Source organism: Hyperolius riggenbachi, chromosome 6 (assembly GCF_040937935.1).
Source record: "Hyperolius riggenbachi isolate aHypRig1 chromosome 6, aHypRig1.pri, whole genome shotgun sequence".
NCBI lineage: Eukaryota > Metazoa > Chordata > Amphibia > Anura > Hyperoliidae > Hyperolius > Hyperolius riggenbachi.
In genome coordinates, this window is record NC_090651.1 from 32,416,055 (window position 1) to 32,439,591 (window position 23,537).

The 23,537-nt window shown below is 47.8% G+C and overlaps 1 protein-coding gene across 5 annotated transcripts in view; it reads right to left on the bottom strand.

Moving 5' to 3' along the window:
* The window catches only part of RC3H1 (ring finger and CCCH-type domains 1), a 138,209-nt gene that overhangs the window by 60,150 nt on the left and 54,522 nt on the right, over positions 1 to 23,537 (bottom strand). For all 5 annotated transcript variants that reach the window (XM_068239085.1, XM_068239089.1, XM_068239087.1 and 2 more), the window contains exons 2-3: positions 18,753 to 19,153; positions 2,235 to 2,355 (exon numbers count right to left, since the gene is read on the bottom strand). In XM_068239085.1, the coding sequence (XP_068095186.1) occupies positions 2,235 to 2,355; positions 18,753 to 18,983 (352 nt within the window). In that variant the 5' untranslated portion in view covers positions 18,984 to 19,153. The remainder of the gene's footprint in view (positions 1 to 2,234; positions 2,356 to 18,752; positions 19,154 to 23,537) is intronic.

Genomic DNA, 23,537 nt, shown 5'->3' on the forward strand with positions numbered 1-23,537 from the left:
AACATCATTTACACGTTTGCGGTGTTAATGATCACAGTAAGACTAATTTTAGATCCTTACACAACTTTAATTTCAAGCATCACAGCTGCGTGGCTCATCAGCCAGTCCCTAGGGAGTTACACACAGATCTGTAGGATGTGACGAGGAAGTGTGAATTCTCATCATTACACTACCTCCAATAGGCGAGAGTAACACACAGCTTCCGCCCTGATACAGACATGCTGCTGAGCCCTATCTGTATCCAGGCATAGCCTCAAAGCTGCATTATGTGTAACAGTACAATGTAGTATATCCTGCGCAAAAGACTAGGAGGGGGGGGGGGGGGGGGGGGGGGAGAGAATCCCTTTTATAGTAATCTCCAAGGGACCAGGAAAAGTAGTTTACTATATCAGAATTGGTCATACATTGTATATTTATACAGACATTTGCTGGGACCTGAGGACTGAGTTTACTATATCAGAGTTTACTATAACGAGATTCTACTGTAATATCATTGGTTGACATTTGCATATGAATTTTCTTCAATGTTGTATTCACTGAGCTGATTATTTCACTAACATTGGAATCTGTGTATGATAAAATGATGATTTTATGGTGATATTACAGAGCAGAGTGTCAGTGACCTCTGACCTGGAGGTGTTTTTTTTTCGGCGCACACAGGTAAGAAATGTTCTGCTCGTACACTCCCAGTACTCCGCTGAATGAGAACTGGGGGCATGGTCTGTGTAGAAAATTCCTTACTGCGTGTCCGCTGCCACAACTATCTCCCGGTCAGGGGTTGCCCACACTCTGGTCAGGGCCACTAACTGGATGAATTACGAGCAGTGGGAGCATGTTGGAGGGGAACAGACATTGCGGTAAGTGTCTGCAGCAATATCAGAACATATATATGAGCTCATTTTGACATATTTAAAGGGCAATTGAAGTGAGAAGACTATGGAGGCTGCCATGTTCATTTCCTTTCAAACAATATCAGTTGCCTGGCAGCCCTGCTGGTCTGTTTGGCTGCAGTAGTATCTGAATAACACCAGAAACAAGCATGCAGTTAATTTGTCAGATCTGACAATGTCAGAAACGCCTGATCTGCTGCATGCTTGTTCAGGGTCTATGGCTGCAAGTATTAGAGGCAGAAGATCAGCAGGATAGCCAGGCAACTGGTATTGCTTAAAAGGAAATAAACATGGCAGCTTCCAATATACCCCTCTCTTCAGTTGTCCTTTAAAGCGGAATATAACCCTGCATTTCAACTTTGCTCTAAAATATTATTTACAGCATATTATATGCAACCAGCATATTTTTTTTTTTTTTTTTTTTTTACTAGACCAGCATTGGAAGGGTTACACACAAAGCTTTAAAGTTCCGTGGAGAGAACTGCTCCCTGCAGCCGAAGTTTAGATAGATACATTTAAATAAACAAAATGTAACAAGTGTGGAATGTGACTCACTCTCTCTGACTGTGCAGGCGCTGGAGGACAGCCAAAGAGTGTGTAACATTCCTCACTTGTTACACTGTTTATTTAAATGCATCTATCTAAACTTCAGCTGCTGGGAACTTTAAAGCCCTGTGTAACCCTTCCAATGCTGGTCTAGTAAAAAAAAAATGCTTGTTGCATATAATATGCTGTAAATAATGTTTTAGAGCAGGGGTAGGAAACCTTGGCTCTCCAGCTGTTAAGGAACTACAAGTCCCACAGTGCATTGCAGGAGTCTGACAGCCAAAGTCATGAATAATAAAGGCAAATGCATGCTGGGATTTGTAGTTTTATCACAGCTGGAGAGCCAAGGTTCCCTACCCCTGTTTTAGAGCAAAGTTGAAATGCAGGGTTATATTCCACTTTAATTTGCCTCTGTATTCTTTTAAGCCAAGTACACATTTGCTAATGTAGCAGAGTTCTACAAAATGGGATCGCTAGCCTGCAGACTGCCTAAGCATAGATTGCTGTGGAGGGGGCGGAGGTACAATGAGTGAGATCAATGTTATTGACAGGTTTTTTTGGGCACGGGGATTGGATCTTTAGGCAACGTTGGGCGGTCGCTGTACACACACTAGATGCATGCACCATTCCGAGGTCATGCTCGTGGATGAAAAGGAAAGTAGCCCGGAGGATGACACAGGAGGCCTTTACAGGATCCAGACTCATCCCTTTTCTTACCTCATGTTCCCTTTAATCTACAATAATTAGTGTTTTAATTGAGCAGCATCAGCTCATTAGTAGCCGAGTTGGTTATCTCACCTCTTGCAGTGCTGAGGGGCTTCAGGTAAAGTGCTAGCTCTTCCACACACTTCCTGGCCTCGTCATAGTGCTTCGTGTCCTCAGCACCACTACACAGAGTGACCGGCTGCTGCTCAGGTACCTGCAGGGGAAGAACATATCCCAGATGAGAAAAGATCGCCTTGACACCCTGCGAGATCAAACATGCAAACATTACAGATGAAGATTTCCCCACGCATACAGGATAGAGGCAGGAGGCATTTTACATTCTATGAGAGGAGAGGTGACCTCTCTGTCTCTGCATTCCATCATTATTACACTGACAGTAAGAGAGTACATTAGACATGCCAGATGTTCTGGAGGCTGAATGGTAGTTCCTTCCTCTTCCCAGATGATCCAGCGAGTGTTCAGCCCTTTAATGTCACACTTCTTGTCTCCATCAATGATCATCTTTTTTTCTGAATAACTTAAAATATGTATTAACGTAAATGCCACTGAAAGTAGATCTGAGATGAAAAACTAACAATAACCAGTAACTTGTCTATACATCTTATCTAAAGTTTAGATAGTTTACACAGTAAAAAATAGCTGCAAAGAGCTTCAACAGTATATGATTATTTCTTCCTGGGACACAATGAGAGCAGCCATGTTCTGCTTGTGATCATTACACAGGCAAGCTGCTCTGCATCTCCACCCCTCAGCCTGTGAAAACTTCACTCCCATCTCCTCCTTCCTCCTCCTCTTTGCCTCTGAAATCTCTGGCTAGTAACCTTCTCTTCCTCCTGCCCAGACTGAGCTCCCATAAGCCCTTGCTACACGGGTCTCAGAGTGCCTAGGCGCTGGAGGAGCTGTGGGCGAGGCTTGTTTAGTTTATAGGGAATTAGAGTATTAGAACAAACAAACAAAAAAGTATTGGGCTTGAGGAATGCCCTATAAAGTAAATGAAAGGAACACAATTATGCAATGATTAAAAGTTTATCTCGCTTCCTAGTGGCTTGCTCTACATTTAGTGCATGCATGTGAAACTCCGGCCCGTGGGCCAAATCTGGCCCTCAGAGAAATTAAATTTGGCCCCCAAGTGGTTTCCCCACTTTGCAATATGTTTAGCCCACTCTAGACCACCAGGGAAATTATATTGGAGGTGAAGCCCTAGAACACCAGGGAAGCCATATGGAGAGGTAGGAGGAAAGCACTAAACTTAGGGAACCGTATAGAGGAGGGTGAGGTCCACTAGACACCAGAGAACTGTATAGGGGAGGGAGGAGGGCCACTAGACACTGGGAAACTGTATAGGGGTTGGAGGGGAGCCATAAGACACCAGGATGCTTAAAAACAAGAAGAGAATGGAAAGCCCAATATGGTGCAGTATTGTCAGGTAAAATTAAGAGTTCAATACAATTTTATGTGTATATACTCACAAACACGGGTTACCCATAGGCAACCACTTTAACTGCAGGTGGGGAGCATTAGGACCTGACCCCACTCAGGTTAAGAAGTCGCTCTCTGTAGATAATAGATGGGGATGCACCCCTCCACCCAGGGTGGACTAGAAGATCAGCAAAAACTCGGTATACAGAGGCGCCAGAGTAGAGTAAAACTGTTTAAAATCCGCTTAAAAGCAGAGGGGGATGTTAAGGTGGACTCATCTCCCTCTTACAAAAAAGAAAACTCACTTGAGTCTCGATAAAACAGAATTGACAAATAATTTATTCAACTCCACAAATGCAACGCGTTTCGCGGGCGTGACCCCGCTTCCTCAGGTAAAAATGGGAGAACAACTCAGTGGGTCAAGCAATAGGTTTGAGCGCCTCTGTCGAGATTCAAGTGAGTTTTCTTTTTTTTGTAAGAGGGAGGTAAGTCCACCTTAACATCCCCCTCTGCTTTTAAGCGTTTTTTAAACGTTTTACTCTATTCTGGCGCCTCTGTATAAACAGTTTTTGCTGATAAGACACCAGGAAAACTTTATAAGGGAGGAAGGTGGCCAGTAGACATATTGGTTGGCCCGTGACTTGGTCCCAGTGTTTAATTTCGGCACACTTTGTATTTGAGTTTAACAACCCTGATTTAGTGAAAGTTCCTGGATGTGGAAAAATAAGTAATTCTCTTCACAGATTGTTCATAGTCAGCAGGAACCTCTGTGCTGTCCCACATGAAGTAATGAAGTCCTACAGAGTTCCGCCACTACTGTTCTGTGGGACCGGCAGGGATAAGCAAATATGGGATGTTTCTGCAATATAAATTGCAGACAGCGGTACCGCAGGCAGCGGCACGAGTTGTGTGTGCTGTCCCTGTGCACCTAGCAGGCAGCGGTACGAGTTGTGTGCGCCGTCCCTGTTCACCTAGCAGGCAGCGGTACGAGTTGTGTGCGCCGTCCCTGTGCACCTAGCAGGCAGCGGCACGAGTTGTGTGTGCTGTCCCTGTGCACCTAGCAGGCAGCGGTACGAGTTGTGTGCGCCGTCCCTGTTCACCTAGCAGGCAGCGGTACGAGTTGTGTGCGCCGTCCCTGTGCACCTAGCAGGCAGCGGTACGAGTTGTGTGCGCTGTCCCTGTTCACCTAGCAGGCAGCGGTACTAGTTGTGTGTGCACCTAGCAGGCAGCGGTACGAGTTGTGTGCGCTGTCCCTGTGCACCTAGTAGGCAGCGGTACGAGTTGTGTGCGCTGTCCCTGTGCACCTAGCAGGCAGCGGTACTAGTTGTGTGCGCTGTCCCTGTGCACCTAGCAGGCAGCGGTACGAGTTGTGTGCGCTGTCCCTGTGCACCTAGCAGGCAGCGGTACGAGTTGTGTGCGCTGTCCCTGTGCACCTAGCAGGCAGCGGTACGAGTTGTGTGCGCTGTCCCTGTGCACCTAGCAGGCAGCGGTACGAGTTGTGTGCGCTGTCCCTGTGCACCTAGCAGGCAGCGGTACGAGTTGTGTGCGCTGTCCCTGTGCACCTAGCAGGCAGCGGTACGAGTTGTGTGCGCTGTCCCTGTGCACCTAGCAGGCAGCGGTACGAGTTGTGTGCGCTGTCCCTGTGCACCTAGCAGGCAGCGGTACGAGTTGTGTGCGCTGTCCCTGTGCACCTAGCAGGCAGCGGTACGAGTTGTGTGCGCTGTCCCTGTGCACCTAGCAGGCAGCGGTACGAGTTGTGTGCGCTGTCCCTGTGCACCTAGCAGGCAGCGGTACGAGTTGTGTGCGCTGTCCCTGTGCACCTAGCAGGCAGCGGTACGAGTTGTGTGCGCTGTCCCTGTGCACCTAGCAGGCAGCGGTACGAGTTGTGTGCGCTGTCCCTGTGCACCTAGCAGGCAGCGGTACGAGTTGTGTGCGCTGTCCCTGTGCACCTAGCAGGCAGCGGTACGAGTTGTGTGCGCTGTCCCTGTGCACCTAGCAGGCAGCGGTACGAGTTGTGTGCGCTGTCCCTGTGCACCTAGCAGGCAGCGGTACGAGTTGTGTGCGCTGTCCCTGTGCACCTAGCAGGCAGCGGTACGAGTTGTGTGCGCTGTCCCTGTGCACCTAGCAGGCAGCGGTACGAGTTGTGTGCGCTGTCCCTGTGCACCTAGCAGGCAGCGGTACGAGTTGTGTGCGCTGTCCCTGTGCACCTAGCAGGCAGCGGTACGAGTTGTGTGCGCTGTCCCTGTGCACCTAGCAGGCAGCGGTACGAGTTGTGTGCGCTGTCCCTGTGCACCTAGCAGGCAGCGGTACGAGTTGTGTGCGCTGTCCCTGTGCACCTAGCAGGCAGCGGTACGAGTTGTGTGCGCTGTCCCTGTGCACCTAGCAGGCAGCGGTACGAGTTGTGTGCGCTGTCCCTGTGCACCTAGCAGGCAGCGGTACGAGTTGTGTGCGCTGTCCCTGTGCACCTAGCAGGCAGCGGTACGAGTTGTGTGCGCTGTCCCTGTGCACCTAGCAGGCAGCGGTACGAGTTGTGTGCGCTGTCCCTGTGCACCTAGCAGGCAGCGGTACGAGTTGTGTGCGCTGTCCCTGTGCACCTAGCAGGCAGCGGTACGAGTTGTGTGCGCTGTCCCTGTGCACCTAGCAGGCAGCGGTACGAGTTGTGTGCGCTGTCCCTGTGCACCTAGCAGGCAGCGGTACGAGTTGTGTGCGCCGTCCCTGTGCACCTAGCAGGCAGCGGTACGAGTTGTGTGCGCCGTCCCTGTGCACCTAGCAGGCAGCGGTACGAGTTGTGTGCGCCGTCCCTGTGCACCTAGCAGGCAGCGGTACGAGTTGTGTGCGCCGTCCCTGTGCACCTAGCAGGCAGCGGTACGAGTTGTGTGCGCCGTCCCTGTGCACCTAGCAGGCAGCGGTACGAGTTGTGTGCGCCGTCCCTGTGCACCTAGCAGGCAGCGGTACGAGTTGTGTGCGCTGTCCCTGTGCACCTAGCAGGCAGCGGTACGAGTTGTGTGCGCTGTCCCTGTGCACCTAGCAGGCAGCGGTACGAGTTGTGTGCGCTGTCCCTGTGCACCTAGCAGGCAGCGGTACGAGTTGTGTGCGCTGTCCCTGTGCACCTAGCAGGCAGCGGTACGAGTTGTGTGCGCTGTCCCTGTGCACCTAGCAGGCAGCGGTACGAGTTGTGTGCGCTGTCCCTGTGCACCTAGCAGGCAGCGGTACGAGTTGTGTGCGCTGTCCCTGTGCACCTAGCAGGCAGCGGTACGAGTTGTGTGCGCTGTCCCTGTGCACCTAGCAGGCAGCGGTACGAGTTGTGTGCGCTGTCCCTGTGCACCTAGCAGGCAGCGGTACGAGTTGTGTGCGCTGTCCCTGTGCACCTAGCAGGCAGCGGTACGAGTTGTGTGCGCTGTCCCTGTGCACCTAGCAGGCAGCGGTACGAGTTGTGTGCGCTGTCCCTGTGCACCTAGCAGGCAGCGGTACGAGTTGTGTGCGCTGTCCCTGTGCACCTAGCAGGCAGCGGTACGAGTTGTGTGCGCTGTCCCTGTGCACCTAGCAGGCAGCGGTACGAGTTGTGTGCGCTGTCCCTGTGCACCTAGCAGGCAGCGGTACGAGTTGTGTGCGCTGTCCCTGTGCACCTAGCAGGCAGCGGTACGAGTTGTGTGCGCTGTCCCTGTGCACCTAGCAGGCAGCGGTACGAGTTGTGTGCGCTGTCCCTGTGCACCTAGCAGGCAGCGGTACGAGTTGTGTGCGCTGTCCCTGTGCACCTAGCAGGCAGCGGTACGAGTTGTGTGCGCTGTCCCTGTGCACCTAGCAGGCAGCGGTACGAGTTGTGTGCGCTGTCCCTGTGCACCTAGCAGGCAGCGGTACGAGTTGTGTGCGCTGTCCCTGTGCACCTAGCAGGCAGCGGTACGAGTTGTGTGCGCTGTCCCTGTGCACCTAGCAGGCAGCGGTACGAGTTGTGTGCGCTGTCCCTGTGCACCTAGCAGGCAGCGGTACGAGTTGTGTGCGCTGTCCCTGTGCACCTAGCAGGCAGCGGTACGAGTTGTGTGCGCTGTCCCTGTGCACCTAGCAGGCAGCGGTACGAGTTGTGTGCGCTGTCCCTGTGCACCTAGCAGGCAGCGGTACGAATTGTGTGCGCTGTCCCTGTGCACCTAGCAGGCAGCGGTACGAGTTGTGTGCGCTGTCCCTGTGCACCTAGCAGGCAGCGGTACGAGTTGTGTGCGCTGTCCCTGTGCACCTAGCAGGCAGCGGTACGAGTTGTGTGCGCTGTCCCTGTGCACCTAGCAGGCAGCGGTACGAGTTGTGTGTGCTGTCCCTGTGCACCTAGCAGGCAGCGGTACGAGTTGTGTGCGCTGTCCCTGTGCACCTAGCAGGCAGCGGTACGAGTTGTGTGTGCTGTCCCTGTGCACCTAGCAGGCAGCGGTACGAGTTGTGTGCGCTGTCCCTGTGCACCTAGCAGGCAGCGGTACGAGTTGTGTGCGCTGTCCCTGTGCACCTAGCAGGCAGCGGTACGAGTTGTGTGCGCTGTCCCTGTGCACCTAGCACTTTGTAGTAAATGCTTCCGCACCAATGGTAAGAGGACGTGCAGCGATCAACTCTGGAGTAACAAGTGCTTGCAAACACTCCACAAGATCCGCACCAACACATGTCCATCTTTATTAATCCATAAAAAACAGGTTAAAAACTGTGTGGGTAAGTATAAATGAATAGAGCTAGGATTTCCTATGTACTCTACAGAAAAGAATTGAAGTAACAGTGGTGCTAGAAGTAAAAGTGGAACTGTAACCAAGAATTGAACTTTATCCCAATCAGTAGCTGATACTCCCTTTCCCATGAGAAATCTTTACCTTTCCTCATATAGATCATCAGGGGGGCTGTATGGCTGATATTGTGGTGACACCCCTCCCACAGTGTGATGTCATGACCATGGTCCTAACAGTTTTCTGCTTGTGAACCACAATGCATTGTGGGAAATAACGTTTTTTTCCAACTGCCAAATAAGAAGCATCTTCCCCTCTGTGCATAGAACTCTCAACGAACATTCCATACAGATCACCAGGAAGAACTAAAGAGGTTGCCAACTGTAAAAAAATTTCAGAATGTAAATCAGAGGAAAGCTTTTACAGTGGCCAAACCCTGACAATCTATAAATGAATATTCAAAACAACAGGCAATTGTAATATGTTATTTTCACTACAGTTCCTCTTTTATACAGACCAGATGCAACTCGGCCAATGCAGGCAATAATGACAGTCTCTGGCCAGAGTGATCCGTTTAATGGATCAATTCGGTTGAAGGCCTTGTTTTTCACCTCCACTCCTGGCACTCTTTTGCCCCACCTCACCTTCCCCACCCACATAGCAGCAGCCTTGCCACAGGTCTGAACAGCTTTGGCCCTGAAAAGTCACTGAGGGATCGAGTTCTGATCCTTGCCGGGCAGCATACCACTGTGGTCTTTAATGACCACAGTGGAAAACCAACAACACACAACAAAAATATAGCTTTTGTACTTCGGTTGGCAATACATTTACCTATTCTTCTGATTTAGTTTGACCACTTTAATCTAGTGAGCCAGTTATCTATTGCTCCAACACAATCATTCAGATCACTGCTATCAATTTTGTGCAGTTAATTGATCAAATATCTAATCAAACATGTTGAAAATTCTCTGCGAGGAGGAGGACAGAAGAAGTGGGTCACCAATGGCGCTTCCCTGCATGGAGCAGTACAATGCGTGCAGTTTAATCCTTGCCCGGTAGGTTCTGCTGAAACAGACTGTCTAGTGTGGTAATCGATCACCATCCACTCTAAAGGCAGCCATACACTGGTCGATTGCCACCAGATCGACCAGCAGAGATACCTCTGATCGAATCTGATCACAGAGGGATCTATTGGCTACCTACACTGCAAAAGGATTTTGAATAGATTTCACTAAGAAATCGATTCACAATCTGTGGAGCTACCGCTGCTGCCGCCCCCCCCCCCCCTCCCCTGTCTCTTCTCCGCTCTGGGCTTCAGCTTCACTTTACTTCCTGTCGGGGGAAGTTTACAGCGGAATATAACCCTGCATTTCAACTTTGCTCTAAAACATTATTTACAGCATATTATATGCAAAAAACTTTTTTTTTTACTAGACCAGCATTGGAAGGGTTAAACACAGAGGTTTAAAGTTCCGTGGAGAGATATGCAGAAGTTCAGATTGTTACATTCTATTTAGTTATATGTATCTATTGAGAAATGTTACACACTCTTTGGCTGTCCTCCAACTCCTCAGTCAGAGAGATGAGTCACATTCAACACTTAGATACATTTATGTAAACAAAATGTATCTATGTCAGCTTCGGATGCGTCTGCAGAAATCTCCAGGAACTTTAAAGCACTGTGTAACCCTTCCAATGCTGGTCTAGTAAAAAAAAAAAAAAGCTGGTTGCATATAATATACTGTAAATAATGTTTTAGAGCAAAGTTGAAATGCAGGGTTATATTCCGCTTTAAACAGTAGAGGGCGCTCTACTGTTTAAACTTCCCCCGACAGGAAGTAAGTGAAGCCAGCCGGAGCCCAGCACGGAGAAGGGACATTCGAAACGCCACTATCGATGCACTCCCGACCCGCCGGCGATAAAGCTAAATTTTCCGTGCGGACAGATCGATTGATTTCGTACAGAAATCGGTCAGCGTTTGCGCTTCGATTTCACAGCAGATTCGATCACAGTTATCGAATCTGCTGTCTATCGGCGGGAAATCGAGTAAGTGTATGACTGGGATGAATCAGCTTGTTATGCTGAGCTATAGCTGACCTATGTATAGTCAGCTTTACTAGTCAGAAGCCAGCTTGGTGACTTGAAATGCATACAGTAGGATGTCCTTATCTTTACTACAAAGCTGTAAACAGAAACTGAATTATCACATAAGATTAGAGGTAAAACCACACGCTCCACTAAAGTCTTTTAAAGTGGATCCGAGATAAACTTTTACTCATTGCATAATTGTGTTCCTTACATATAGTTTATAGGGAATCCTTCAAACCAAATACTTTTTTTTGTTTTAATACTCTAATTCCCTATAAACTAAACAAGCCTCACCCACAACTCAAAGTGCCTTGCCACTCCATGTAGCAAGGGCTTATGGGAGCTCAGTCTGAGCAGGAGGAGGTTACTAGCCAGAGATTTCAGAGGCAGAGGGGAGTGAAGTTTTCACAGGCTGAGGGCTGCAGATGCAGATCAAGTTGCCTGTGTGTAATGTGACAAACAAAACATGGCCACTGTCATTGTATCACAGGAATAAATAAACATGAAATTGTTGAAGCTGTTTGCAGCTAGATTTGCTGTGTAAACTATCTAAACTTTAGACAAGATATATAGCTTAAGGTAGCCATACACTGGTCGATTTGCCATCAGATTCGACCAACAGACAGATTCCTATCTGATCGAATCTGATCAGAGAGGGATCGTATGGCTACCTTTACTGCAAACAAATTGTGAACCGATTTCAGCCTGAAACCGTTCACAATCTGTTGTGGTGGTGGTGCTGCCGCCGCTCCCCCCGCCCGCATACATTACCTGCTCCGCCGGCGCGACTCCAGTCCCCAGGTCACCGCTGCTCCGTCTCCGCTCTGGTCTCCGGCCCCGGCATGCTTTACTTCTTCCTGCCCGGCAGGAAGTTTAACCAGTAGAGCGCCCTCTACTGTTTAAACTTCCTGCCGGGCCGGAGGAACTGAAGCATGCCGGAGACCAGCGCGGACACGGAGCAGCGGTGACCGGGCGTAGACGTGCCGGCGGAGCAGGTAATGTATGCGGCTCTATTGCGTCGGTCGTCGGGTACTCGAACGCCGCTAGCGACACACTCCCTGCCCGCGGGCGTTGACGCTAATTTTCCGCACGGAGCGATTGACGGGATCGGACGAAAAGGATCTAAATTCGGCGTGTAGCGCGAACAATTGGCAGCAGATTCGATCCCAGTGATCGAATCTGCTGTCGAAACGGCGGTGAATCGGGCCAGTGTATGGCCACCTTAAGTTACTTGTCATAGTTAAGGTGGCCATACACTTATAGATTTGCAGCAGATTCGACTATCAGATTTCTGTCAGATGCCTGTCAAGTCGAATCTGACAGGAATCTGATGTGTGCCACACACTAGAAACAGATTTCCAATAGATTTCAGAATGAAATCTATCCGCTAGGCGGATATGTCAAAAACAGTCTTATCAGTCTGCCGGCAGCCTGTACTCACGTCTTAAGGTAGCCATACACTGGTCGATTTGCCATCAGATTCGACCAACAGATAGATCACTCTCTGATCGAATCTGATCAGAGAGGGATCGTATGGCTACCTTTACTGCAAACAAATTGTGAACTGATTTCAGCCTGAAACCGTTCACAATCTGTTGTGGTGGTGGTGGTGCTGCCGCCGCTCCCCCCGCCCGCATACATTACCTGCTCCGCCGGCGCGACTCCAGTCCCCAGGTCACCGCTGCTCCGTCTCCGCTCTGGTCTCCGGCCCCGGCATGCTTTACTTCTTCCTGCCCGGCAGGAAGTTTAACCAGTAGAGCGCCCTCTACTGTTTAAACTTCCTGCCGGGCCGGAGGAACTGAAGCATGCCGGAGACCAGCGCGGACACGGAGCAGCGGTGACCGGGCGTAGACGTGCCGGCGGAGCAGGTAATGTATGCGGCTCTATTGCGTCGGTCGTCGGGTACTCGAACGCCGCTAGCGACACACTCCCTGCCCGCGGGCGTTGACGCTAATTTTCCGCACGGAGCGATTGACGGGATCGGACGAAAAGGATCTAAATTCGGCGTGTAGCGCGAACAATTGGCAGCAGATTCGATCCCAGTGATCGAATCTGCTGTCGAAACGGCGGTGAATCGGGCCAGTGTATGGCCACCTTAAGTTACTTGTCATAGTTAAGGTGGCCATACACTTATAGATTTGCAGCAGATTCGACTATCAGATTTCTGTCAGATGCCTGTCAAGTCGAATCTGACAGGAATCTGATGTGTGCCACACACTAGAAACAGATTTCCAATAGATTTCAGAATGAAATCTATCCGCTAGGCGGATATGTCAAAAACAGTCTTATCAGTCTGCCGGCAGCCTGTACTCACGTCTTAAGGTAGCCATACACTGGTCGATTTGCCATCAGATTCGACCAACAGATAGATCACTCTCTGATCGAATCTGATCAGAGAGGGATCGTATGGCTACCTTTACTGCAAACAAATTGTGAACTGATTTCAGCCTGAAACCGTTCACAATCTGTTGTGGTGGTGGTGGTGCTGCCGCCGCTCCCCCCGCCCGCATGCCTACATACACGCATAAATTACCTGCTCCGCCGGCGCGACTCCAGTCCCCAGGTCTCCGCTGTCTTCTCCGCTCTGGTCTCCAGGTCCGACATGCTTTACTTCTTCCTGCCCGGCAGGAAGTTTAAACAGTAGAGCGCCCTCTACTGTTTAAACTTCCTGCCGGGCAGGAGGAAGTGAAGCATGCCGGTCTCGGAGACCAGAGCGGAGACGGAGCAGCGGTGACCGGGGGCAGTCGCGCCAGCGGAGCAGGTAATGTATTGCCTCTCTATTGCGTCGGTCGTCGGGCACCCGAACGACGCTAGCGACGCGCTCCCTACCCACGGGCGATCGACGGTAATTTTCCGCACGGAGTGATCGACGGGATCGGACGAAATGGATCGAAATTCGGTGTGTAGCGCGAACGATTGGCAGCAGATTTGATCCCAGTGATCGAATCTGCTGTCGAAACGGCGGCAAAATCGGGCCAGTGTATGGCCAGCTTTACTGTCGGCAGAACGACAGCGCCGCGGGAGGGTCTGACGGACCCGTCGTTAACTAAAATACGGTGTGTATGCGCCTTTAGACTGACTTGAGCTGCATCTTATCAGTTGTTTGAACAATAGCAAACAACATTTTTTGGTTGTTTCAACAAGAAAAGTTGTTTGATAATTGCGCATTTAAGAGACTTTTGTTAGGCGTGTGTATGGGGCTTAAGGCTCGGCTCCCACTAGAGCAGAGAACTGACTTTTTTGTTCTCTCTGCGCTCATTGCCAAATGGACAGTGAACAGCTCCTATTTTATAAATAGTAGCTGCTCAAGGAGCTGCTCACACTCGTCACTCTGCAACGGATCCGCGAGATCCCTTGCAGTAAGCCGGCCGCACTTCTGTGCCATCCCGGGCAGGCGTTCCCCCATATAGACTATGGTGCTAAGACGCTCCCCCGGGCTCCAGGGCAACCACAGCAGCTCATCAGAGCGGACACTATACGGTCCCTTCCCGCTGTTCGCACGTAGTCCAGTTCAAGTGGGAACTGAGAATAACTTCATCACCAAACATGTAATTTGTCATTTGTAAAATTTAGCACTTTCCTCAAAAATAAAATAGAATTAGGTTTTAGATACCAGACCTAATCACTTATTACACATGCCTGACTACAAATTGGTAAGGATTCTGTAACTCTCAACTGAAGAGTTGCTGTCTAAGGATGCGCCCTAAACTATCAGGTGTATAAAGGGATAGAACTGGGAAGGTCTGTAACACACAGTCATCTACAAATATTAGTATTATTCTTTATGAGCTCATGAAAACGTGACGACAATTTGAAATTTGCAAAAATTCCTCCCACTCAACAATAATAATTAAGTATAAAGGACAACTGAAAAGGAGTCTAAAGCGAAAAGAATAAAAAACAGATACTCACCTAAGGAAAGGACCCAGAGCCTTACTGTTCTCCGTCCGGTCCCTATGTTCCCCCGCAGGCTGCCCCGTTAACAGTCATAGACTGCTCTCTTCTGTATGGCTTTGGCAGTCTTCAGTAGCACTCGGGCTCCCAAAGCCTGGCTGCTCCTTACTGCGCATGCGCCCCTCTCTCACGTGCGCAGTACAGAGCTGCCAGTCTTCGGGAGCCCGAGCGCTTCCGAAGACTGCCAGTCTTCTGCGGTGACTCAAACCAAGGGGAACCAGGACACCGCGAGGATAAGGCTCTATAGAACCCAGAGCCTTCACTCTCTTTAGGTAAGCATCTGTTTTTTCTTTTACACTTTAGACTTAGGATTGGGTGCACGCCAAGAGCACCTCGGAGCACTTTGAAACGCGCTTGGCTAATGTACTTGAATGGGATGGATCACACCACAGCGATATGATTTTCTCCCTAATGCAAGTCCTGCAGCATTTCTGCTGATTTCTGAGACGATTCAGCCTCAATGTTAAATATAGGAAAGTGGAAAATCGCTCTGAAAAGCGCAAGATCAGAGCGATTTTCCAGATGTTTTTGTTACAGAAGCTGTTCAGTTACAGCTCTACTGAAACAAAAAATAAAACGCTACACCAAAGCGCTCCAAAAAAAAATAAAAAATAAAAAAATCGCTAGGCATGATTACAAAATCGCTACTCCAGGCAGGGCTGTGGAGTTGGTACAAAAATCTTCCGACTCCAACTCAGACTCTGACGACTCAGTTTATGAAACCACAATTCCGACTCCTCGACTCAGACTCCAACTCCACAGCCCTGAATCCAGGTGTGTATCAGGCCCCGTTTCCACTATCGCGAATCCGCATGCGTCTTGCGTATGCAGATTCGCATAGACAGTATAAGTGAATGAGCCTGTTTCCACTTATGCGTCTGCGGGAGTGTTTTATTGTGCAGAGAAAATCTGCACGGAACACCCTGCAGAATTCGCCTGCGGGTGGAATGCAGGCGAATCGCACACAATGTATTTAATAGGGAAATCGCATACGTTTTCCCCATGCGTTTTTTGCCGCGAATTTGCATGTGAATTCGCATAGGTACCAATGTAAATTCACACAGGCAGTGACATGGTTAAAATCGCATATGCCCTCACCTATGCGAATTCGCAGCAAAAAACGCATGCGGAATCGCATCCGCATGCGATTTCATCAGCGGTGGAATCCAGGCGATTCCGCACCGCAATAGTGGAAACGAGCCCTAAATCTTTTTTTTTATTGCTATTCCAGGTAAGTACAGAACCGGAGATGCCTGCCAGCTAACTTTAAAGCAGATACCGATGACAGGTTCACTTGAACTTTGAGATGGGCACAGCAGAAGTTTTAAAACTAAAGAACAGGTATACATACCAGCATTTCCAGTACTGCCGGTTATATAAGAAAGGAGTCAGTGTAAACTCCTGGAACTTGGGAAAAGTCTGTCCTCCACTCCCAGAATGAACAAGTTCTGCGCTATGGACACTCACAGAGGGCAAATTACACATTGTCAGGCAAGGGTGATTAATCCACAGATAACTTTATGGCTGCCCTTCCACATAAAGATCAACCTCTGGCAATCAGCAGCCAGTTCATTCAAGGAGGCCGCTTACTAAGGTACAATGGTTTGGCAATATGTATTTATGGAAGCGAATGCAGAATAGAATTGACATTTGGCAGAGAACATCAGGAGACAGGGATGCTGATCCGCGCAGTGCCCAATACTGCCGAATATAGGAGATTTCCCTTCTGCAGAGGGCAAATACAGATCAATGCGGAATGTACCACAAAACAAAGCTACGGAGCTCCTACGAAGTCTACACCGACTATTAAAGGGAATCTGAAGTGAACATAAACTTATCATATAATGATTTGCATGTGTAGTACAGCTAAGAAATAGAACATTAGTAGCAAAGTTTTAAGTCTCAAATTGTTTCCAGTTCAGGAAGAGTTAAAGCGGACCTGAACTCATCGTCCTCTCTGCTCTAAAAAAGAGAACAGCATAATAACCTTTAAAAAAAAATATTCTGTGTTACAGCTGATACAAATTCTAAAATAACTGCTGTGTTTCTACTTCCTGATTCATGAAAGCAGACATATTGTCAACCTCCTGTGCTTTCAAATGAGCTTATCAGCCATGGCAGTAATCTGACAAAGGGGAGAGATCAAATTACAATTTGTGATTAGACACAGATGAGGGGGAATTAGATAGGCTGAACTCTCTAAATACATACAGGGTGCATTTCTCTAGGTTTTCCTTCTGTCCTGTGCAAGAGTTCAGGTCCACTTAAAGAACAAAATTTTCATCCTTATTTCTTCTATCCTATAAGTTCCTATGCCTGTTCTAATGTGGTCTGGCTTACTGCAGCCTTTCCTTCTTGCACAATGACTGTATTATCTCTGTTATATGATCTAATCATCTCTCCTCTGTCGGGCTGAGGCAGTCAGACTGGAATGTGCAGGGCTGCTATACACACCCTCTTCAGGCTCCCTGCAGGCTCTGTATGACTCTCACACTCTGCTTATGTGAGCCTATCACAAGCTGGTTAGTTTGTTTGTAAACACAGCCTAAAACTGGCAATTACGAGCCAGGTTTGCAGCAGGGAGTGGCAGAAAAAGCACAGAGGGGCCCAGGAAAACATAATGAATAGAATGGGATGCTTATTGTTGTAAGAATTTTAGAGTACAGATTATGTGCGTGTGGAAAACGTGCAGAACGCATGTAGTAAACGCACTGGAAAAACGCATGCGTTTGTACGCGTTTTTGTAATGCGTTTGTATGCGTTTTTTCCTTATGCGTTTTTGATCATACCTGGAAGAGTCCTACACTTCCGACGAGAAACGCACCTCCGAATACGCATACAAAAACGCATGCCATGCGTTTTTAGTGCGCGCCCATTGACTTTCATTATAATGCGTTTCTGTGCGCGACGCACAGAAATGCATCCAACTATGCGTTTCTGCCACGCATACGTTTGCCACGCGTATATGTGAACGAGGGCCATACCTTTGCATTGATTTTTCTGGCCCTCGCAAAACGCACACAAAACGCGTACCTTAAAAACGGACACAAACGCGTGCAGTGTGAACGGGGCCTAAAGAAAACTCACTTGTTATCTATGCAAAAAAGCCTCTCTGAACCCTCCAGCCCAGGGAGCCATATTATGAAGCACTTCGGGGCCCATTCCCACTAGAAGCGCTTTTCTAAACGTTTTGCGATTGATTTGCATTTTGTAAAATCTCTCCCATTCACTTTCATTAAAATCACAATAAAAATTGCGGAGATTTCACGTTCACAAAAAAGGCAGCGATTTTTCCCGTGATTTTAATGAAAGTGAATGCAAGCAATTTTAAAAAAACACTAATCAATCGCAAAACGCTCAGAAAAGCGCTTCTGGTGGGAATGGGGGACCTTATACATCAAAGAAACAATGAGAAGCAGCTTCAGATAAGCTTTTACTGCAGGGGAGTTCAAAGGGACTTCAGCTCTGGTCTATTTCATAGTTTAAAATACAGTGTGTGGTTTGTAATTGCAAATGTCAGAATGATGCAATGTTATAAAATATATATATATATATATATATATATATATATATATATATATATATATATATATATATATATATATATATATATATATATATAAAAATAAAAATCAGACTTTTTTGCTACTAACGTCCTATTCATTATCCGTACTACACATACAATTCATCATATTTTTTTTTTCGCTTTATTGTCACTTTAAAGGTGGACATACATCTGTCGATTTTGCGGGCTGATCGACCATCCAATTCGTCAATTGATTTAGAAATCAATGCCACAACATGTCTTGTTAAACAGGTCTTTCTTATTTAAAGTGAAATCTGAGGTTAAAGAGACTCTGTAACATCAAAAACCTCCCCCGGGGGGTACTCACCTTGGGTGGGGGAAGCCTCTGGATCCTAATGAGGCTTCCCACGCTGTCCTCTGTCCCACGGGGGTCTTGCTGCAGCCCTCCGAACAGCCGGCGACAGACCCGACTGTAGATTCAATATTTACCTTTGCTGGCTCCAGCGGGGGCGCTGTGGTTGCTTTCGGCTCGGAAATAGACGGAAATACCCGATCTCCGTCGGGTCCGCTGTACTGCGCCAGCGCCGGAAACTTGCGCCTGCGCAGTAGAGCAGACCCGACGGCGATCGGGTATTTCCGCCTACTTCAGAGCCGACAGCCGTCAGAGCGCCTGCGCAGGAGTCGGGAAGGTAAATATTGACGTCACCGCTGCACGGAGGGCTGCAAGTGAGACCCCTGAGGGACGGAGGACGGCGTGGGAAGCCTCATTAGGATCCGGAGGCTTCCTCCACCCGAGGTGAGTACCCCCCCAGGGGACGTTTTGACGTTACAGTTCCTCTTTAAAGTTCTTTTTCAATTGTCTAACTTATCTCAGACTTGTTGCATGCTTTATCACAAATGTTCAACACTTACCTGAGCTCCCACCAACTGCAGCAAGGCCGAGTTGACAGGCAGCAGCTCTATGTCGGTGTTGATGGTGGTCTGGTCGAATGGACAAGCCTTGCGGTGAAGCTTGTTCAGGCACATCTTGCAGACAGTGTGCCCACAACCCAGGCTGATGGGCTTCCGGATGGTTTCGTCGAAGGTCTGTGTGCAAATTGGGCAGGACAAGAAGTCGGTCCATTGTGGAGCTTGTACAGGCATGTTGTCCCAACTTTATAATAGGAGCGTGCAAAGCAATGGGTAAGGGGGGGGGGGGGGGGAAGCTTAAGCTCAGATTCCACTGGAATCAAAAAACCTTTCCAAAATAAAGTTTGTCTTTCTTATATATCTTCTGTAAATACAGACAGTCAGCACATAGTGGAGGATGTGACCTGAAAGAGAGAAAGAAGCGGAAATCCTGATTAGTAAAAGGAGGGCAACTTGTTATATTCTTCAGATTATAACAAACTTTCCTGCTTTAGACAATTAGAACCATTTTCTGTAATTTCACTGGTTTGAATCTAAAAATATATACAATTAATTTACATCAGCCAAAGATCGTTGATAACTTGCACATGAGCTAACCATCCTATGGGTTCAGACAGCCGATTGGTCAAAGCATTGCATCTCGTTTTATTGCCTTCAAACTGTTTGCTTGTATTCAGTGATGATCAATGAGATGCAAATATTTCCGAGTTCATGCAAGATTATGTAAATGTGTATGCGACTTTATACAGCTTGAAAATGGACCAATCAATATAAACCTGGGAGGGACTTGATTGGTTCATTTTCAAGCTGCATTCATTTGCATACAAATGTAAATAATCCTGCATGAACTGTGCAGGCGCAGAACGCTCCTGGCGGTGAGAGCACGATGGTGGTAAGTGCGCAGCCGAACTGCGCATGCCCTGGCTGGCTCTGAAGAGCCTTCACAGGACCCTAGCGGCGGATCGAGAGGACAACAAAGAAGCCAAATATGTATGAATTTTTCCAGCACCTCCGTGTCTCGGGTACACTTTAAACATTACCAGTTGCCTGGCAGCCCTGCTGATCATCTGCCTCTAATACTTTCCATATACCCTGAACAAGCATGCAGCAGATCAGGTGTTTGACATTGTCAGAAATGACCAGATTAGCAGTTGCCTGGCAACCCTGCTGAGCTCTTCGGCTGCAGTAGTGTCTGAACACCACCTCAAACAAGCACGTGGCTAATCTAGTCAGACTTAAGTCAAAGCATCGGATCTGCATGCTTGTTCAGGGTCTAGGGCTAAAAGTATTATAGGCAGAGCATCAGTAGGATAGCCGGGCAACTGGCATTGTTTAAAGGAAATCAATACGTCATCTGACATATTTCATGTGTGCTTTAACGGAGGATGTAGTAAACTGGAGACACCAACAACAGCAACGATTGTCCCTTTTCTAGTGATATGCAAAAGTTTACAGACAATTTCACATTTGTCTATGGTTTTTCCCTCCAATAAAAGGCATCATCCTGATTCAAAACTTCCTCTCTGTATAAGTTAAATATAGCATAAATCTCGACTGTTTTTATTAGCTCAGAATAACCCAAGCATGAGTCAGAAATGACAAGATTATCTCAGCAAAGCTCAGCAAATTTAATAAGTATTCAAATCCCCCTTCTTCCCCTCCCCCACTGACTGCTTGTTTACAGTATTATTCAAAAAGTTAAGCTGCATGCACACTTCGAATAGTTCTACCCAAGAGAATATATTTAGAACATTCTGGGAATGATCATTGCACAGACACACAGCCTGGCAGCCTGTTTTGTTCTATGAAAGGAGAGGGGAGAGGACAGGTGAGGGGAGCTCCACTATCGGGGACTGCAATCAAAGAACAGATGTCTGTCAGTAGTGTAAACACACAATTTATCACCAACTACATCAGGGGTCCCCAAACTTTTTCAGTCAAGGGTCGGGTCAACATACTTCAGACTGCTGGGGACCCAAGTATACGTAAAATGTAGTAAACATTACATTGAGCCTAGGTAGTGTTAACGATTACCTGTGCAGCCCTTATGTCTCCCATTTCACCAAATCAGACGTATGCCCCCCAACACAGCATGTGCAGATGGTATCCCCCTAACACAGCATGTGCAGATAGTATGTCCTGCAACACAGAGGAGAACTCCTCCGGAGACGCAGCCATTCATGTGGCGCCCAAAGAACATCTTTGCTACAGACAGTGAAACATACCCAGGTGACAACCTGCAGTCCAATTGGGCCCATGTGGATGGGTGGTGCCAGCACTGCTATTCTATATGTGAACCACATTTTTAAAGGGAAGGTTCAGGGAGTCTCAAAAAAAAAAAAAATTCAAATCCACTTACCTGGGGCTTCCTCCAGCCCATGGCAGGCAGGACGTGCCCTCGGCACCGCTCCGCAGGCTCCCAGTGGTCTACCCGACCTGACCAGGCCGGCTGCCATGTCGGGCTTCTTCTGCGCTCCAATCTGCGTGTCACTGTTGCGCGCTGACGTCATCAGACGTCCTCCGGGCTGTACTGCGCAGGCTCAGAACTAGTACAATTTTCTACTACATTCGGCTGACAACTGCTGAACAGCGCAGCGCTATAGCATCTAGGGCGTGTACTTAATTACCTGGATAAAACTTAAGGGGCCCATACACTGGTCGATTTCAGCCATAAATCGATCGCAAACCGATGCACGATCGATTGGCTGATTGATTTGCGGCCAATTTTAAATCGATTTGAACTGACAGGATGGAAAATCTAGGTGCGTGCAGTTTATTCCTTGCTCCGTAGGCTTCTGCTGAAACAGACTGTCGTCTAGGGTGGTAAGCGATCACCATATTCTTAAGGGGCCCATACACTGGTCGATTTCAGCCACCGATCAATCGATTCTATACAATCGAGCGATCAGAAATAGATTCTTCCAAATCAACCAATCGATCGAAGGAACAAACTTACCATGTATTATTATTATTATTTATATAGCGCCGACAACTTACGCAGCGCTGTACAGAGTATATATAGTCTTGTCACTAACTGTCCCTCAGAGGAGCTCACAATCGAATCGCTACCATAGCCGTATGTATTGTGTAGTGTATTTTTATTGTAGTCTAGGGTCAATTTCAGGGAATCCAATTAACTTATCTGTATGTTTTGGGATGTGGGAGGAAACCGGAGTGCCCGGAGGAAACCCACGCAGACACGGGGAGAACATACAAACTCCTTGCAGATGGTGCCCTGGCTGGGATACGAACCCGGGACCCAGCGCTGCAAGGCGAGAGCGCTAACCACTACGCCCAGCATAAGGGTGGAATAATGCATTTAGATCGATTTTCAATAGATTTCCAAAAAACCTGTTCCTAGTGTGTGGCAAACAGATAGTTTCCTGTCAGATTCGACCTGACAGGCATCTGACAGAAATCTATCTGATGGTCGAATCTGCTGCAAATCTATCAGTGTATGGCCACCTTTAAAGTGCCCCCTATGTCAAGCGATGTATGGGAAGATCAACCATAAGACAGATGTGTCTCGGATTGAATCTGATTTATTATATTATTAAGATATTTATTCATATCTTATTTATTTTTTTAAAAAGCTCCCCTTAACTTGCATAAAAATTGTGGTAAAAATCGTGATTTTTCACACACACAAAAAAAAAAAAAAAACACATTCGCATCTATTCTGCCTCAAATTTTATGCAAGTCAATGGGAGCAATACATATCAAGAAGTGCTCTGCAGTGTGTCTCAGGCCTAAGACCTGTGATTGGCTCACAGTGATCACAGGGCTAGGAACCAATGAAATCAGCTCCTAACATGCACACAAAACTCAGGAAGCAAGACACAGCGGCGCCAGAGCAACATCAAAAGCTAGGATTGATGGGAGCGTGCTGCGGCCATTGTGAAATCTACTTCCTATCAGAGACACAGCCACGCGCAAGACGCAGATTTCAACAACGCCGGAGCGGAAATGGTTAAGCTGGACATACACTGTCTAGTGTTTGTGGCAGATCTGATCACTTTGAGCTAATAAGTACTGATCTATAACGTAATTCATCTCTACGCTTCCCAATAATTTCAGACAGTAATCAGGTAAGGGGAGCAGCAACCTGGGAATGAAGGGGACACAACGTTATTGGAAAGTAAGAGATTGTCTGCCATACCTAGTTTACAATAACAAGTCAGTCAGATGAATTTTTTAAATCCTGCCACAGGCATTCTGGTAGAAATCCGACTTCCATATGATACGCTGGTAAATAACTGCAGACATCCATGGAAGGGTCAGCCACTGTCCGCTAAGACTGCCTATCAAGTTCTGTGAATTGCCAGTAAGCCCCAAGCAACTCTCTCTCGAGTACCAGCTAACACTACAGCTCTTTCAATGCTTCCTGTACGATGTGCCCTTGAGAGAATGGTTTAGGAAAGAATACTCGGGGGAAATTTAGAGATGCACTGCTGTGACCTGCTCCATTCGGAGGCTGAGAAAGCAGGAATTCAGGTCAGATGGGAGTAATAGAAGCAGGCATACAGCAACTTCTGCTGCCAAATTGAAAAATAACTTATATTAAAAAGCTGCCTGTAAGCAAAATTGTCTGAAATTACTGTATATTTGAGTTTTTTGTTTTGGAATGGTGCCCTATAAAACAATCTTAAGTCACCATGGACATAACACAACACTGGGAAACTTACTAAACAAATATATTGAGCAGAATGGTGGGTCCAAGTCATTGTATCTAGATTTCTTCCATGATCTACATACACACACAGGTTAAGTTAATTGGTCTCCTCACAA